The sequence below is a fragment of the Aedes albopictus genome, chromosome 2, assembly GCF_035046485.1.
Source record: "Aedes albopictus strain Foshan chromosome 2, AalbF5, whole genome shotgun sequence".
Taxonomy (NCBI): domain Eukaryota; kingdom Metazoa; phylum Arthropoda; class Insecta; order Diptera; family Culicidae; genus Aedes; species Aedes albopictus.
In genome coordinates this window covers 330,602,891-330,622,487 of record NC_085137.1, presented here as the reverse complement: position 1 = coordinate 330,622,487, position 19,597 = coordinate 330,602,891, and the positions used below count along the sequence as shown (strand labels likewise).

Below are 19,597 nucleotides of genomic sequence, written 5' to 3'. Positions count from 1 at the left end.
CTTAGCAGTAAAACAAGGGCGATGCTAGGTTTCCGATGCATAGCCAATTTATCAGTGCTTATGATTTGTTTTCTAAGAAACAAAACAAAAACTGTATCAAAATCGATACTTTATTACCCTTCAATGGCAATGGAGTAATGCGACATGCACTACACGGGTAATGTCACAATAGATCCCAAACAAGAACACCGCTAGCCATGATGGTCTCCAATAGCGGAAGGTCCGAAAGAGCTTGAAACTATTGAGAAATCATCATGTCTACAGGTCGTAAGCCCTGATAAAGTGTGGAACGTTTTGATGGCTGTGATCCCTGACCATCATGTCAAAACCCAGGGATACCCAAGTGACCATACTGTTAGGGTGTAGGGGTTGCATGTGTGAGGCGCATATATTGACAGGCATTGCTATGGACCGTTAGGGCTGAGTAGGGTCGAGGAATGGATCTACGATTGCTGAATTATACTGAAAAAGTCGTGATTCAGCAGTGGTGGCACCGGTTTCCGCTTTTGTTCGGCCTTGGTGGTTTGTGTGGGGTGGTGCATGTCGGTGTGTGTGTGCTTTGTGCGTGCGGTGCTTACGGCTTCAGCAGGGTGGTTACTTGGGTAGTGTGGGATAATTGGGTTTGGGACTGAGGGGGTCGTCGTTGATAAGGCCGACATCATTGAGTGCTCAGTGTTGGCGGTTGTATTGATGACGATTTCTTCAGCCTTAAGATCTCATTTATACCACGCACAGATTTTTGGGAAGAGGGAGTACTTTGTAATGCAAGAGAGGGATTTAAACTCTGCGTTACGGGTTGGGCGAGGTCATGCAGACAGACTCAACCCAGGTGACCGTGCGGCTCGGACAGTGATGCATGAATGAGTGCGGTGTGGGTGAGGTGCGCTGCCCTGTGGGTGCAGTTGAGTCCGGGTTGGAGTGGAAAGAGACCCTTCTCTACTCTAGGTCGGTTTCGGTTGTACGAGCGGGGTAGTGTTTGTCTTATTTGTGCCGTGTTGTGCGTGATTTGCGGCTCGAGCTGCGTGGTTACGTGGGAAGTATTGTGCTCTGTAATCTAGATTTTGGTCTTAAGGTGAAGCTAAGGCTGGGCTGTGCCTCGGATTTGTTGGGCGCAGGTCGGGAGAGCTGGTGGCAGTTTGTGCTGGGGGGTTTACTCGATTGGTTATTCACTGATGGTGGCCAGTCGATCGACTTATCGGCGCTGCCTGTCATTTGGTTCTTGGGGTTTGTGCTCTCGAGGTTCGGGGCGTTGTTTCGTTGTATCTTCGCTTTAATACTAATATTCCTTGTTTGATTTAACTGACTGTTTTTTACAGGCGTTTAACTCATTCTATTTCATAGATTGCCAAATTTAAGGGTAATGGTTCAATAGGGTGTTAGCTATCAGAGTGGATTAGAACGAGTTGGCGCCTACAATACACCAACACTGACACACACACTCCAATACTTACACGCACACATGCACCTACAACTAGCTGTAAAAGACCAGTGGGCGGGACAATGGTGCCTACCCAACAGTTGTAGGTGGGGTGTTTGGCTTAGCTACATGACTTGGTCCGGCAAGCCCATAAACATCAATTGGTAGACGTATTGCCTAGTGAAAAGACAACGCAGATGGGCGAAAGCCAGGGGATGCGTTGATAATAGCAGAATAGATCCCAAACAAGAATTAAAAAAAAAGTTAATGAAAATGAAATTTTTGAGTTGCTGTCTATGGTTCTGTACTATAAAGACATGATATGATTATCAGAAGTTAAACATTCATTTGGAAATAATCATGAAAGGACTCTAAATTTTTGAAACCCTTGACTTCTTTAGTTTTTACTCACATTCTGCAGCTAATATTGTTCTTATTTCTCGTTTTTTTTTCAGGTACGACCAGGTCCTTTTAAACTACATAAGTAATGTATGACATTTTAATAACTGTAATTCGCGTTAATGTTGATACATTGTTTAATCAACCGCATCCTAAACCAAAAAATCACACCCTATTTTCCCTAACTCGTTTGATCATTCTAACATTTCCATTTATATGAGAGAGTAAAAGATATTACTTTCCAGTTTGTTTTTGTAGCTGAGTCCCAGAACTACTTCTTATTATCACTAGGGAACTCCATATATGCAAATTTATTGTGTTAATAAAATAATTCACTTTTTCACAAAATTCAGAAATAACGAGTTGATATTGTTATAACATCAGTATGTATATCTTAAAACCATCATAATGAACCTTCATCGAGAAAGACGTGATCTACGTTCAATTCTGATACAAGCTTCACCTCAACTCAGCGCTAAAAAGAACTTCATCCCGATTCCTCCACGCCTCGTCGGCTATATTTGCTCCAGTCGCTAAGCTAAGCTTCCTCCGTTATAACTCATTAAAGGTTAAAACTTTTCGGATGTCATTTCATCCGTCAGATTAGAGGTAATTCAATTGCCGAGACTGAGCCTGAGCTTGCTCAATGCTCACTCACGCTCGGGACTTACCTACACCTTTCAAGATTCAATTGCCTGTCGGTTTGGCCTGTCACACAACCTGAACTGAACCGAGCTGAAAACCTCATTTTTATTGTGCTGTTTCTACGGTTAATCCAATAATAAAGAGAAAAAAAACAAACCTTCAATATACTTGATTTTTTATCGCCTCCACCGTAGCGTAGTGCACAAACAATCATAAACTGTCGTCCAGATTTGGATCGTCGAATATTCAGTGTCCGTAAAAAAAAAAACAGATGATTTAATTCACATGAACACACAAGCTGCAATTTTGGAGGGACCACCCTGAAGGTCGAGTCAAACGGAATCACAATCATTGAAATCAAGTGAACCGCCACGAAGTAATCGACTGTGGTAGGTAGGTTCGATTTCGGATACGTTCAGTTCAAACAGTTTCTGAGTATTTAGTTTTTGCTATTCTTTTTCTTCTTATGCTTCTTCTTCTTTTCTTGGCATAAAAATCCAAGTTGACCCAATGCCTGCTTCTCAGCTGCTCCACACTGAGCGCTTCCTTTGCTAATGATTATTTTTTTCATGTGTAGGTACAGAGTAGTGGACGTATTTTGGCCCGGGCAGGTATTTTGATCCACCTTGTGATTTTTTTTTTTACATTTATCAAATAGTCTCTACAAAATCTTGGCAAATTATTATTGGAACTTCCAATAAGAATTTGCCAAGATTTTGTAGAGATAATATAATAATTGCAATAAAATTACCAAGGTGGGCCACAATACCTAACCCAGGCTAAATTACGTCCAGTACCTTATCGTATGGCAGGTACAAAGATAAACTATGTACGAGGAAGTCAAGAAAAATACCTTTGCAAAAGGTTCCTGGTTTGACATGAAAGTGAATCCGTTTCACTCGACATGGACTTTCTGAATGAACACAATCGCTTCGGATATATGAGCAATACTTTACAATTCAGTAACAGATTTTGAAAACGACGTATAATCAATGCTACACCATTAATTATACATCGTTTTCAAAATTTGTTACTGAATTGTTTTGTTATTATTTGAACACATTTTGCACCCCCTTGCATGAACGCATATCTTATTCGAAATTGAGATGTTTTCCTGCAATTTTCTGGGTATAAGAAAATCACATATATTTATAGATATTTGTGACGCTCTCATATCAATAAAAAGCTACCTTTGTGAGTTTTCCAGTTTTTGCGCCCCTTTCAGATAAGTCCTCAGGCATCTCTCTGTAGATTCTTTTAGAAAATACTTCAGAAATTGATTGCTTCAATAATGTATCCAAATTATATTCTGAAAATCATTTGAGAATTCCTCCAGGGATTCTATTGGAAATTTCTTCAAGGATCCATCAAGAAATTCCTCAGAAACTGCTTCACAGATACTCTCAAAAAATCTCCAAGGATTGAATTGAATCATTTGTTCATGGATTGCTTTAGAATTTCTACTAGAGATTCTTCCAGGAATTTCTTAAAAAAAAAACATTAAAAAATATAAAAGAAGAAATGTTTTTTTTTTAATGAACTTCTTCGAAAGTCCCACCATGGATTCCTGCAGACATTCTCCTAGATAATGCATCAGATTTTTTTTTTCGGAAATTTCTTCGAGAAATTTCTTCAGAGAATATACCAAACTATCGTTAAAACTATCGTTTCTCTCTGATTTCGATCAATAATCGCTTGTCACAACAATAGGCACACTGTTCCTCTTATGGAGGTACAGTTCCTATTGTTGCGGTAGCCTATTGGAATCTCATATGAGATACCGCAGCATTAGCAGCACTACCGCAACAATAGGAACACAGCAGCAGGATTTTTTTTTTAATAGGTTTTAGGCCAAATCTTAATCTCTTAATTTAAGCATACTACATCAATTCAATGCCTTTTGGTAACATTTCAGTCGAAAAAGTGCTCAATTGCCATTACCGCAACAATAGGTACTACCACAACGAAGGGAGCAACTACCCTATGTGTTCAAAGATTTTTTTCAAAAAAACCGTCAGGAATTCCATGGATTCATTTGGAATGTTTTTTTTTTATTATTTGAGGCCAGAGACAAACCAGCCAAGGGCTGAAAGCTCTTTAATAAAGACAAATCAATCAATCAATGTTTTTTGAGGATTTGGTTAGGAAATTGGGTTATGGGGAAAGGGGCGTTGGTTTGGTGTTCCCTTTCAAAAAAATTCGAATGAAATCGGCGTAGTTTATCCTAAGTAGTCATATTGACATGGAAAGTAGAGGATTATACTGAAGAATGTTTCTTTTTGCCTAATTTTGAACAGCTTCACTACCAAGATTCTCACAAGTTGGCATGGCACCTGTAACCCCAATGATTCCTTCAGGAATTCCACTAGGGATATTTTTTTAAATCCTACAGTATCCGCCAGTAAGAGATTTAAGAAGTTTTCCAGGGATTTGGTCTAAAGATTCCTTAAGCAATTCTTTGAATTTCTCGAATTTATAATTTTCAATGGATCCCTAATGAATCACTTTAAATTTGTGTACTTAGTGATAACGTAGGAACAAGCACGACAATCACGAAACGCGACGCGAGATAAGAAACGACCTTTATGAATCTTACATCGTCAAAATAATTTAAAAAATATCTTAATGCCGACAGGTTTTGGGCTCGATGCAGCCCATCTACGGGACAATGTCCTACTGTTCGGGCATCGAGCCCGAAGCCGGTCGGCATTAAGGTAATTTTTAAATTATTCTGACGATTGTAAGAACCATAAGTGTCGTGTCTAATCTCGCGTTGCGTTTCGTGATTGCCTTAAAGAATCCTTCGACGATTCTTTCAAAAACAAATCGGGGATTCATCCGGATTTTGTTTTTCATGAATTTCTTCACAAATACCCCTAGAAGTAAAATAATATATTACATGACTTACTTCAGAAATTTTTCGAAGAGTTTGTATCAGAAATTCTCCTGGAGATTTATTCAGAAATATTCCCATGGATTTTTTGATCTTTCAAAGATTGCATAAGTAATTCTTTCATGAATTCCTTTAGCAAACTATCCAAAGTTTTCTTCATTAATCTCTCCAGGTATTCTCCAGAAAATTCTACCTCTTTTACATATTTTTTTCAGCTATTTCTTAAAACAATCATCCAAGGATTATTTAAGAAATTCTCCCAAGGGCTTCTTAGCAAACTACTCATAAAATTTCTTCAAATATTTCATCTTCCAGAGATTTATTTAAAAGTTCCTCTGGAGATTCCTTCTCACATACTGATGAATTGTTTCATAAGTCCATGCATGATTTTTTTCAGAAAGTTATCCAGAAATGTCTTCAAGTGTTCCTAGAATTCTAGAACAACTTCCATGAAATAACACCTGGACCCTTCCAAAAATTCCTTCGACGATTCGATAAGAAAGTTTTAAAACTTAGAATTTTTCAAAAAAGTTCTAAAATGTTTCTTTTGTCCAGGGACTCTTTTATAAGTTCCACTAAGGATTTCTTCAAAGTCTTGCAGAGAAGCACCGTCGGAAATTGTGTCAATATTGTTCTTGCTGCCCTGCAAGAGTGCAAAAGCTGAAAAATAACAGGTTTTCTTAGCAACATTAATCATTTGTTAAGCAACCTCCTCTGTACAAATTTGTGCAGAAATTTGTTAAAACATTTCTTTAGAAATCCCTCCAGCTAGCCTAATGGTTAAGGCTATGGATCGCCAGAGACGGCGGGTTCGATTCCCGTTCTGGTAGGCAAAATTTTCTCGATTCCCTGGGCATAGTGAACCTTTGTGCTTGCCTCACAATATACATATTCAAGAAATTGCAGGCAAAGAAAGCCCTTCAATTAATTACTGTGGAAGTGCTCAAAGAACCAGAGTTGTTAATAGTCATCGGATCTGAAGAAGAATCATTGACGACAACAGATAATAAAAAGTTTGCGTCACTGAACCAGCAGCGCTTGAATATTTTCGTTCAATCATCGTCAGTCAGTTTGCTAGTCGCGACGAAAAAGTTTTGCCGTTTCTCTTCGTCGGCATTTTCGTTGAAGTGCTTCCACCGAACAGGACAGACGAACGAATAATCAGCATCACGAGGATGGCTGACCAGAAAAAAATGCAAAAAAGAAACCTCAATTGATTCTGAATTGAACCAAAAACCTTCGGATTGGCAGCGCACCAAGCATACCAACAGAGCTAATTCAGCAGCTCGGAAAGGTGGAACTTAACTCATCAATAAAAAGCGTGAATGGTTCACCTTTTGTCTGCAGTCAGATGCCATGTGACGATTACATGTTCGGTTTTCGTCGTTGCAGAAGAAGACAAAAGAGAATGACGAAAACTATAGCTCCCTGTTTTATTTTCAGTTCATCCTCATCGTGGTTTCTTTGTCAGTCGCTGATGATGGTCAAGTGACGGAGTTTTATTTGCTGACGAACTTTTTTAGTTTTTCGTCGTTGGTCAGTGACGAAACTGATGGTTACCAACCCTGCAAAGAACACTGAGTTAAAGCAAGGCAGGCCAAATCCCAGTGGGGCCGTAGAACTTTTTGTTCAGATTTTTTTCCAGGAATTATCGCAAAAATCCCTAGAGGTATTCTCAACAGACTCCTCCAGAAATTCTTTCAGGAATTTTCTAGGTATTCCATTGGAAATTCGGATGCTTTTTGGAATTCGTTCGGAAATTTTCATTCTGGAGTAATTCCTTCTTTTTCCCCTTTTCTATTTTTTTGTCAACAATAAAAACGGACTAACTAATTAGCAGCACTGCAGCTTATGTCTTGCCTGCTGCTGTTGCTGAGGCAGTGCTGCTGATAAAACAAAACATTAAGCCATTCGTCGGATCAGTAATTGGTAATAATTAAATAACTTTTTTCACAAGCATCCAATCGTTTGGCGGCCTTCGAAGGAATTATTCGTGGATGAGTTTTCTGAAAGGAGCGTCGACCGATTTGAATTAAGAAGACAAAGAAGGGGTGACCTCTGGGATTTTTTGTCCGAAAGTCTAACATTTTCCATAAAAACCGATGTAAACTTTCAACGACTTGCTATATTTTCCAAAAGTATCGCAACAAATTGTTTTCAACGAATAAAATAAAGCTCGATAAAAACTTCAAAAAATATATCCTTAAGTGTCTATATCTATTATACATACAACCATTTGTTTGAACTTAAAACATAGGGTTTTGAACCGGAAAATTTAATTTAAACACAAAATTCGATATTTTCAAGATCAATCAAGGTGGAATCTTAATCAGGCCTTAAATTTCTTAGCGAAGCGTGCTTTTACAAATTGGAATGAATTTTGTAAATTGGGACAGAAGCCGATAAACGCATAAAAGTATGTAATGATCTAGTAATAATTTGTTGGCTAAAAGTATGACCCGTGTTTGAATTTTAGGTGGATTAATCACATGAGTGATACTTTTAAAAGAAGGGCTCAAATATACGAAACAAATTATTCATAGACACCAAACTTCTAAAATCATCTGTTCAGGTGCAAAATAATTATGATCATGGAATTGGGTCTTAGGGAGTCCTACCGGAAGTACACTCCTGGGACCAGGTTCCAGATGCATCTCATGCCAGAAAGCAGCCTGAGCATTGTGTTCTTGCGTTGGCCTACCATTTCAAGTTGTTAAAGATTTCAGAATCATCATAAAATACCAGATTCATAGACGACTCACCAAACATTACCCCAGGGAACACTTATTTCCGGTGCAAAAACAGGTTCAAACATGGACTTCCGGTTTGACAACTACTCTTACATGAAGTACAACTCTTCCCATCGATCATAGCGAAAACCGCTTATTTTTATATTTTACAGATCCTGAGTATCAGACGATTAAAAAAAAGAAGTTTGCCCTGGGGCTTTGAGGGTTAATGGCGAATTCCCGGTAGGTACAGACTTCCAACAGTTGAAAGCATCCAGTTAACCTTCCAGGACGCGCGCCATCAAGCAACCGAAACTGCATCGCGCTCGCGCTGTATGCGAAAAGCGAGGTTTTTTGCTAGTGTTGTACTTTTTACAACAGCGCGCGCGCTGAAGGGTTAAGAAGAATTCCTCTTGGAAATTCCGTATGGAATTCCTTCAGTGCGCCTGTGAGTTTTTCAGGAATTTCTGCGGCAGATTCTTCCTTACCTTCCTTTACCTAAAATTCCACCAGGTATGGATTTTCTAATAATTATTCTTGCTATTCTTGGAAAGATTTTTCCAAGATTTTTTCAAAGTTTTCTCCAGAATATTTTGTTTGTGGAGCCACCTTTAGGGGGGAAGTCCCAAAGTACTGCTTGAATTTCTCCAAGGCTTATTCCAGGAGCACCTTTATCTTGAATTTCTACAGAAATTTGTGCTTGGATTTCTACAGAATTTCTTTTAGATATTTCTCAGGATACTTTTAGGGATTTCTCCAGGAACTCTCATATACCCGAGCAGGAGAGAAAAGGTGTAGAATATTAAACTGAGGTATGCGAAACCTAAAACAATGAATGGTGCGTGTTCTATAATTCAATATTTAGCTCAAGGACTTCTCAATACCAAACCAATAACTCGTTGAGGTACACAGCTAGTCGCGTTCGGTCATTTTTACCGAAATCTCAACTGCTGAGCGTTAACGGATTTTTAAAGAGATTCTGTAAAAAATTACCAAATTTTGGTAAAATCTTATCGCTTATCTGTCAAACTCTATCGAAGTTTGGTAATAGTTTAAAGCTTGACCGGAAACCGTTTAAGATTCCGGAAAAAACATTACTGAAGTCGGTGATTTTTCCTAGGTGTGTATTTTTGTCGATGACTCAATACGTTGTCTTGGTATGATATGTAATTCGTTCCTACTCGGGTATAGTCCTTCAGGATGTTGTTCATGGAGTCCTCTGGGGATTTTTCAAGAAATGTTTACAGAATACTACTAGGAATTACAGTTATTTCGGTAGTGATTCAGAAACTTATTTCAAACTTCTATATGGATTCCTCCCGTGATTCCTCCAGGGGTAAATCTAGAAATTCCTTTAGAGATTTTTACAAAGATCGCTCTAGCGTGATCGTTTTCTCTAGATTGTGATCGTTTTTGGGTATTTTCTGGGTTTGAATACTTTGTAATATAACGCGAAAAGGCAACGAAAACGGAACCACTCGTTGATATGAAATGGGAAAGTTATTTGTGATGTTTATTTTTATTTGCGGCTCAATAAGGATTTATGACTCAAGCTGACTACACCCGTTCCATTTCACATATCGTCTATTGTCTCATGTTTGTTAGGACACAAATGTATTGATTTTTACGAAAAAACACCTTTTTCTGAATCACTTATTATTGTTTTTCAGAGTATTTAGAATTTTATGTTGGTACCTGAAATCATTGGTCAACAGATTTTTTTGAAATCACCTTTTGACACCTGGGCAGCTGTTTGACAGCTCCGCCCACTTCCAACTGAGACGAGGGGTGATTCGAGAAATCGCTCCCCTACAAACTTCAAATTGATTTTTAAATAGGTTCCCGGGCACCAAAATTCATGAAAATTTGGATTATGGCTCTGTTTGACGTGCAGAATATCGAATGATCTCAACATCGTTGAAGAAGACAATTAATATAAGCTCCGACTCCGAGAAGACTGTGTTGCAGGCATATCATGCCAACTAAAATTAAAAAATAAAATTGTTCCGCAATTTCAATGTTTTATGGTGCAATTTAATTTTTCTATGGAGCAATATTCAATTTTCTATGGGTACAATTTTAATTATTTGTGGAGCATTTGCATTTTTCTATGGAGCATTTGTATTTTATTATGGAGCATTTCTGTATTATTTATTGGTGCAAAATTTCACTTCTAATGAGAAAATGTTATGTTTTACCGGTACATTTTTTATAAAGTATGGAACGTTTTCAATAATTTATGGGTAACATTGCACATTTTCATGGAACATATGTGCATTCTTTATGGAGCGCTTTTCGATTTTCTATGGAGCGTTTCTATTTATTTATGGATGCAATAAATAGGCTGCCATCTATTTCAATTCAGTGTACACCGTATCCTTCTGGCTTTTTTCATCTTCTGAATTCTGAGTTCTCCTTAGAGTGCAACGAACTCGTAGTTCATCCTTCACCGACACACACCGTTCTCCTGCACACCTTCGAAGATCGTCCTTGACACGCGTTACTCGATGACTCCGAGTGCTTGAAGGTTATCCTCGAGTAAGGTCCATTGGCCCATGCCTCATGTGCGTAGAGGACCACTAGTCTTATTAAGATGTTGTATATGGTGTACTTGGTGCGCCATATCCTTTAGAACCTAGTAGGCTACGCATGATTTCCACTGACGACCGATACCGGTTACCGATCAGGCTAAGGCCGCGGTGGCCTCTGCTGTACATAGTAGCCGTCTCCATTCCACTCGGTCCATGCTAGGGTCCATGGCTGTTTGTCTCCAGTTCCGCACTCTGCGTAGGGTCCGCAGATCGTCCTCCACTTGGTCGACCCACCTAGCTCGCTGCACTCCATGTCTTCTTGTACTGGTCGGACGACGCTCGAGAACCATTTTAGTCGGGTTGCTATCCGACATCCTGATGACGTGACCCGTCCACCGTAGTCTCCCGATTTTCGCGGTATGGACGATGGTTGGTTCTCTCAGCAGCTGATGCAGCTGGTGGTTCATTCGCCTTCTCCAAGTCCCGTCTTCCATCTGCACTCCGCCGTAGATGGTACGCAACATCTTCCCCTCGAAAACTCCAAGGGCGCGTTGGTCCTCTGCACGTAGGGTCCATGTTTCATGTCCATAGAGGACGAGCGGTCTAATCAGCGTTTTGTAGATAGTTAACTTCGTGTTACGGCGAACTTTGTTCGATCGTAGAGTTCTGCGGAGCCCAAAGTAAGCACGATTTCCTGCCACAATGCACCTCTGAATTTCTCTGCTGGTGTCGTTGTCGGCGGTCACCAGTGAGCCCAAGTACACGAATTCTTCAACCGCCTCGATTTCATCACCGTCGATATGAATTCGGGGTGGCGGGCGCGGTGATTCCTCCCTGGAGCCCTTTGCCATCATGTACTTTGTCTTCGACACATTAATAACTAATCCGATTCGCCTGGCTTCACTCTTTAGTCGGATGTACGTTTCCCCCATCGTCTCAAATTTACGAGCAATAATATCAATATCATCGGCGAAACCAAGCAGCTGAACGGACTTCGTGAAAATCGTCCCACTCGTGTTTATCCCCGCTCTCCTAATTACACCCTCTAAAGCAATATTGAACAGCAAGCACGAAAGACCATCACCTTGCCGTAACCCTCTGCGGGATTCGAAGAGACTCGAGAGTGTCCCTGATACTCGAACTACGCACATCACTCGATCCATCGTCGCCTTGATCAACCGTATCAGTTTATCCGGGAATCCGTATTCGTGCATAATCTGCCATAGCTGTTCTCGATCGATTGTATCATACGCCGATTTGAAATCGATGAACAAGTGATGTGTGGGCACGTTGTATTCGCGTTGTATTCCACTGACGATATGCCTTCGAATTGCACGAATCACATTTTTGTCAGTCATCAGTAAAGATCCAAGGTAGACGAACTCCTTCACCACCGCGGAGCTATGCTTGTCTATCGTTGTTGCCGATTTGAGAGCCACTGTTGAATGCCCCTCGTCTGAGTTACCACGATCGTCTATCTAACGATGATCGCTACCGCGTCGACGAGGAAGAATGGGCAAGGCTTGGATAGATATTTGCTATTGTTATTGTTGGGAACATTCTACTTTGTATCGTGATAGTACGGACAAGATTTATTAGCTAAAATTGTCATAAAACCTACAAACTACGTTGAATTAAAACTTGAACTTGAATAAATACCATGCAAATTGAACTAGTAAGTATAGCTTAAAGTAATGACTAGGATTAATATTAATTAAAATGCTCTAAAGGTTGTAGGACGTGATTACATTCCGTAAACTATCTTTGTTGGGAGGACTCGTAGAGTGAGGTTAGACTCGATGTGAGTATTATATTGATCCTAAATGTTTATAATGCAAAAAACTAATAAGAAATAACAGCTTTTAGCAACTTCCGTTACACACAAACAACGAGTTCGCTTAAAAGTAGTCCGAACCATCCGAACACTCCGTCCCGTTCCCAACAATCTAAAAGATCGAGGCGAATCGATCAATTTCGACCACGAAATGGACACGTGTGAGGCATGCGGTATTCAGACGGACGATTCCTTGGTCCAGTGTGACCGATGCGATTCTTGGTGGCACTTCGGGTGCGTCGGAGTGAGTGACAGCATCAGCGAGAAGAGCTTCATCTGCACGAAATGCTTCAACACTACTCCCCCACCACCGCCGCCGCATCATAATGAGGATTTGCGATTACCACCCATCGATACCATGTCTGTGTCATCCAAAAGGTCGTCGATCTCGAATGCGAGCGCTCGAGCTCGGCTAAATCTAGAGAGGCTCGAAGTTAAGAAAGTTCTCGCCGAGAAAATGCTAAACCTAGAGCTACGGGAACAAGAGAGGAAGCTCGAACTCGCCCGCATGCAGAAGGAGGGAGAATTGGAACGCAGGAAACTGGAGATACAACGAGATTACGAGGAAGAGAAGCTACGTCTGATGGAGGAAGAGCTGCTTGATGCTGCTGATAGGAGTCTACGTTCCCAGCAGAGCAGTAATAGTAAGGTACGACAGTGGAGAAGTCAAATGCAACTCGGCGGAGCCTGTTCGACGATGCAATCCCCTGCAGCGAACGAGGTTCTGGGCGATCGTGAAGCACCGACTGCCACGACGACGACTACTACGACATCTGTGGAACGCATTACTACGGTAAGCGGCACCGGTGGTGAAACCAGCGGTAGGCAACCAGCCGGCGACTCTGGCATTGAAACAGCGACGCACTCAGTAGCGAGGATGGCAACGGGTACCGGAATCGGGACGGTTCGCAAGCAGCCATCGAACAGCGCACACAAAGGCGAAACGGTAAACTCTTTCCCACCCCCTCCGGCGGCTCCGGTAAGTGCAAAGCAAATGAACCCCTCTGGAGTTGTAAACCCGCATACTACAATAGCTGTATCAGCTCACGATAGCTTCAGTGTAGGGACTAGCAGGCCAGGTCACAATAGCTTTGTAACCACCAGATCAGAGTCAGGATTAGGCGTTCCTCAGAGCAAATTCCCTCCTCTCTCTTCAAACACGGTAAGACAAACCCAATCATTGCATACACGCCCCTTGGAAAGCACATTTGCTTCTCTACCACATTGTGTTGAAGGTTCCTCTCGCCCTTCAAATAATTTGGGGGAACCCATGTCAACTTGTTTTTCGCGTCCGATCGTTTCTTGGCGACAGTCAACGCTCGGCCATACAATCGCCCGGCCGAAGCCACCGCGAGTGATGTTTGATACAAGTGTATGTGATGAAGCAGTGATTGTAACTTCGCAGCCCAATCAAGTTGTTCCTGAACGGTACCGTAATGAGTTTCCCGTTGGCGAGGCAGGATTTGGACCCGAAACGGTGACGACGATTCGACCAGCACCGGTGATACCAGCACAGCACACAGCGTGCGGTTCATCTCTAGGACTTCCGGGGATGAGATCGGACCCACCGATGAGCGATTCACAATGGGGGAACAGCTTTGAAGTTCAACAGCCAAGTCAGAATGCCAGTGCGGGACAGGGATCATCGTCGTTCGTCACATCTAGCCATCCCGAGAGGCAACCAGGGACACATGTTCAATCCAGCATACGTCATCAAGTCGACGGGCCTTCTTCAACTCAGCTAGCAGCCCGGCAAGTAATGCCAAGAGATTTGCCGATGTTTTCTGGGAACCCGGAAGATTGGCCAGTATTCATCAGCTCGTTCGCCAACTCTTCCCAGGCCTGTGGATATACGGACGCTGAAAACTTAATACGTTTGCAGCGATGTCTCAAGGGACCAGCGTTGGAGGCTGTTAAAAGTCGCTTACTGTTTCCTGCTGCAGTTCCCCATGTAATCGCTACTTTGGAGACATTGTATGGGAAGCCGGAACACCTGATTTTCATGCTACTCAAAAAGGTTCGAGAAGTTCCAGCACCGAGACCGGACAAGCTGGAGACCCTGATCGGCTTCGGAATGGCAGTGCAAAACCTGTGCGATCACGTGGAGATGGGACAACAAGTGGCACACCTCAACAACCCTACTCTTCTGTACGAGCTGGTGGACAAGCTACCGGCCAATTTGAAGCTGGATTGGGCGATGTTCAAGCAGCAAGCTCCGATCACCAACTTGCGAACATTTGCGCAGTTTATGTCAAGGCTGGTAACTGCTGCGGCAGATGTTACGCTCCACATGGATCCGAGAACGACGCAGCGTGGAAAGCCGGAGAAATCGAGGGAAAAGAATTTTTTGGGAGCACACAGCGGATCGAGAAGAACGGAGTATCCTACAAAATCAGACGTTCCTGTAGGCCAGTCAACTCGGTCGGAGAATTTCGTTACGTGCCTTGTGTGCAAGGAACCTGGCCACAAGGTTAGGGAATGCAAAAAGTTTGCGGACATGGCCGTGGAGAATCGCTGGAAAGCTGTTCAAACCCATTCACTTTGCCGAACATGCATTGGCGCGCACGGAAAACGACCATGCAAGTCCAAGAAACTTTGTGACGTGAACGGGTGTCAAGCGAGACATCATTCTCTTCTTCATTCACATGGTAACCAAGGGGAACCAGAGACTGCGCACGGAATCACCAATCACCACTTCGTTGATCGTTCGAGTCTTTTCCGCATTCTACCGGTGACGCTGTATGCCAACAACCGCTCTATCATGGTGTACGCCTTCCTTGACGACGGATCGTCGAGAACCCTGATTGAAGAGGATGTCGTAAAGTACCTGGGAAACGAAGGGGAAGTGAATCCACTGTGCTTGCAGTGGACAGCGAATGTTAAGAGAATCGAGAAAAAATCGATGAAGGTTAGCCTGGAGATTTCCGGAGAACAGAAGAAGCATCTCTACCAGCTGGTCGATGTCCGAACAGTGAACCGTCTAGACCTTCCTCGACAGTCAATCCGCTACACGGAAATGGTGAAGAAGTACCCTTATTTGGGCGGACTACCAATCAAGGATTATGAAGACGCTGTCCCTAAGATCCTCATCGGTAACGATAATTCCCATCTTGCAGCCGTGTTGAAGATCCGCGAAGGCAATCCTCAAGAGCCCATCGCCGCAAAAACACGTCTGGGGTGGATCATCTACGGATCGGTGCCAGGCAGCAGTGAGAACGCATTGAGCTTCCACATCTGCAGCTGCGAATCGGATTCATCGCTTCACGAGCTGGTGAAGCAATATTTTTCTGTGGAAAGCCTCGGGGTGAAGATTATCGACGGTCCACAGTCACGAGAGATCCAGAGGGCAAGTCGCATACTGGAGAGTTCGACGAAGCGGATCGGGCAGCGCTACGAGACCGGCTTGCTTTGGAGGTTCGACGTGTTTGAGTTTCCGGATAGCTATCAGATGGCCGTAAAACGAATGGTGTGTCTTGAGCGGCGCATGGCGAAGAATGCGACTATAGGAGAAAGCGTGAGGAAGCAGATGGTCGAATACCAGGAAAAAGGATACATCCACCGGGCGACAGAAGCGGAATTGAAGGAAGCGGATCCAAGGAGGACTTGGTATCTCCCTTTAGGAGTAGCCTTAAATCCCAAGAAACCGGAGAAGATCCGAATATTCTGTGATGCTGCGGCTATGGTAGATGGAGTATCTTTGAACTCCATGCTTTTGAAGGGGCCAGATCTCCTGAGCTCTCTGCCCGCCGTTCTATTCGGGTTCCGAGAGAGACGCTACGCCCTCTGTGCCGACATCAAGGAGATGTTCCATCAGATCCAAATCAAGAAAGAAGACCGGCACGCTCAGCGACTGTTGTGGCGTGATTCCCCGGACGAAGATCCAGCAGTTTACATCATGGACGTCGCTACCTTCGGTTCTACCTGCTCCCCTTGTTCGGCACAGTATGTAAAAAACATCAATGCTGTCGAACATGCAGCGGAGTTTCCGGCGGCAGCGGAGGCTGTTATCAAGAAACATTATGTCGACGATTATCTGGACAGCGCGGACACTATCGACGAAGCAGTGCAGCAGGCTGAGGAAGTGCGAATCGTTCATTCCAGAGGAGGTTTCCATATCAGGAACTGGATGTCAAATTCAGAGGAAGTTCTTCGACGGGTCGGGGAACCCAGTACGGCTACGAAAAAGCACCTGACCCTGGATAAAAGCGGCGTAACGGAACGTATTCTGGGAATGCTGTGGTGTCCCGATAAGGATGAATTTACCTACTCCACGAGCTTGGAAGTGACCACACATCCACCGACTAAGCGCATAGTTCTACGAGCGGTCATGAGTCTGTTTGACCCATTAGGATTGATGTCATTCTTTGTCATCCACGGCAAGGTGCTCATACAGGATATTTGGAGGGCAAAAACGGACTGGGACGAGCCAATCCCGGAGAGATTATGTCGAAGATGGTTCCAGTGGACGAAGCTATGTGAACAGCTAAACTGTGTTCGCATTGGCCGTTGTTATTTCCCGGATCGTGGTCCTGGAGACTTAGAATCGCTACAACTTCACGTTTTTGTAGACGCTAGTGAAGGAGCCTACGCCTGCGTAGCGTACTTCAGGGCTGTGTACAGCGGAAAGGTGGAATGTGCGCTGGTTGCTGCAAAATCCAAGGTGGCACCGTTGAAGTCCCTGTCCATCCCTCGTTTGGAGTTGCAGGCCGCAATACTGGGTGTACGGTTGAAGAAGATGATTCGCGAAGCGCACAGTTTACCAATCGACGAATGTTTCTACCACACAGACTCCAAGAATGTATTAGCCTGGATAAATTCGGATCACCGAAACTATCGACAGTACGTGGCCGTCAGGATCGGGGAGATACTGACCGAGTCGAATGAGAGAGAATGGCGCTGGATTCCGACGAAGGAAAACGTTGCTGATGACGCTACGAAGTGGGGAAATGGACCCTGCTTTTCGCCAGCTTGTCGGTGGTTCCGAGGACCTGAATTCCTGTACCGGTCGGAAAAAGAATGGCCGGTAGACAACCAAGTCAAATATGAGACATCGGAAGAAATTCGGGCATGCCTGGTTCATCGGGAAGACACTAATACGGAAACGATCGAATGGAGTCGTTTTTCAAACTGGAAGCGGCTGTGGCGAAGTGTGGCGTACGTGCAAAGATTCCTGAGCAACCTGCGGAAGAAAGTGCGTGGCGAACCTCTACAATACGGAACGTTGACGCAAGAGGAGCTGATTGCTTCAGAAACCTCTATTTGGCGGCTGGTACAAGAAGCAGCCTACGGAGAAGAACTTCGAGTCCTGGAGACAGCGAAACGAGAAAGTGTACGAGCAAAATTGGAACGGAACAGCAAGCTACGTCAGCTATCACCTTTCCTGGATACCGCGGGAGTATTGCGCTCAGAGAGCCGCATTCAGAAGGCGTATTTTGCGTCATATGACACCAGATGTCCTATAATACTTCCCAAGGATAACCCAGTTACGGTGCTACTAGTAGAGTCGTATCATAGGAAGTACCTCCATGCGAACGGTGAGACGGTGCTAAACGAGATGCGGCAGCGGTTCTACATTTCCGGCCATCGAACGCTGATACGTTCTGTTACGAAACGCTGCAATCTGTGTCGGATTAGGAAAGCCGTACCCATTGTTCCACGAATGGCCCCGCTTCCTTCGGCTAGACTTCAGGCTTACGTTCGACCCTTTTCCTACGTAGGACTGGACTATTGTGGTCCCTTGGCAGTTCGTGTAGGCAGAGCAACAACGAAAAGGTGGATTGCTCTGTTTACGTGCTTGACTATCCGTGCCGTCCACTTGGAAGTCGTGCACTCACTCAGCACGGAATCCTGTAAGCTGGCTGTTCGTCGTTTCGTTGCCCGCCGTGGTGCACCTTCGGAAGTGTACAGCGACAATGGCACCAATTTTGTTGGTGCCAGTAACGAGCTTCGACGGGAGATAGAGAACATCGGTGCTGGACTCGCAGAAACCTTCACCAACACCCATACAAAATGGTGCTTCAATCCACCTTCAGCGCCCCACATGGGCGGGTCGTGGGAGAGATTGGTGAGATCGATCAAGACGGCGCTGGAAGCGATGTATACTACAAGAACTCCAGATGAGGAAACTTTCGCAACCCTGATCATCGAAGCGGAAGCCGTTGTGAACTCTCGTCCACTGACTTTCATTCCGGTGGATCCGGGACAGCGAGAGGCCTTAACGCCAAATCATTTTTTATTAATGAGTTCGAGCGGAGTAACACAGCCGGCGAGGGCATTGGAGGAGGCCAGTAAAGCGTGTAGGAACAGCTGGAACCTGTGTCGGGTCATGGTGGACTCGTTCTGGCGTCGGTGGATACGTGAGTATCTACCCACGATTGCCCGGAGGACTAGATGGTTTGAGGATGTGAAGCCGGTAGATGTTGGGGACCTGGTAATCGTTGTAGCCGAAGGAATACGGAATGGATGGACAAGAGGTCGGACCCTTGAAGTAATTCGAGGAACGGATGGTAGAGTACGGCAGGCAATCGTCCAGACGTCGACTGGAGTCATTCGTCGGCCGGTTGCGAAGCTAGCGCGTTTGGATATTGATGGTAACATTGTCCAGAGCAGTTCCGATCCAAGTTACGGGTCGGGGAATGTTGCCGATTTGAGAGCCACTGTTGAATGCCCCTCGTCTGAGTTACCACGATCGTCTATCTAACGATGATCGCTACCGCGTCGACGAGGAAGAATGGGCAAGGCTTGGATAGATATTTGCTATTGTTTTTGATTGGAACATTCTACTTTGTATCGTGATAGTACGGACAAGATTTATTAGCTAAAATTGTCATAAAACCTACAAACTACGTTGAATTAAAACTTGAACTTGAATAAATACCATGCAAATTGAACTAGTAAGTATAGCTTAAAGTAATGACTAGGATTAATATTAATTAAAATGCTCTAAAGGTTGTAGGACGTGATTACATTCCGTAAACTATCTTTGTTGGGAGGACTCGTAGAGTGAGGTTAGACTCGATGTGAGTATTATATTGATCCTAAATGTTTATAATGCAAAAAACTAATAAGAAATAACAGCTTTTAGCAACTTCCGTTACACACAAACAACGAGTTCGCTTAAAAGTAGTCCGAACCATCCGAACACTCCGT

At 43.6% G+C, this 19,597-nt stretch overlaps 1 protein-coding gene across 1 annotated transcript; it reads left to right on the top strand.

Annotated features, from left to right (window-relative positions):
• Positions 1-12,599: 12,599 nt before the first annotated feature.
• LOC134286708 (uncharacterized) lies at positions 12,600-19,148 on the top strand. The gene is made up of 2 exons (XM_062848366.1): positions 12,600-13,427; positions 13,854-19,148. The coding sequence occupies exons 1-2, from the start codon at positions 12,600-12,602 to the stop codon at positions 19,146-19,148; spliced, it is 6,123 nt and encodes a 2,040-aa protein (XP_062704350.1).
• The last annotated feature ends 449 nt before the right edge of the window (positions 19,149-19,597 follow it).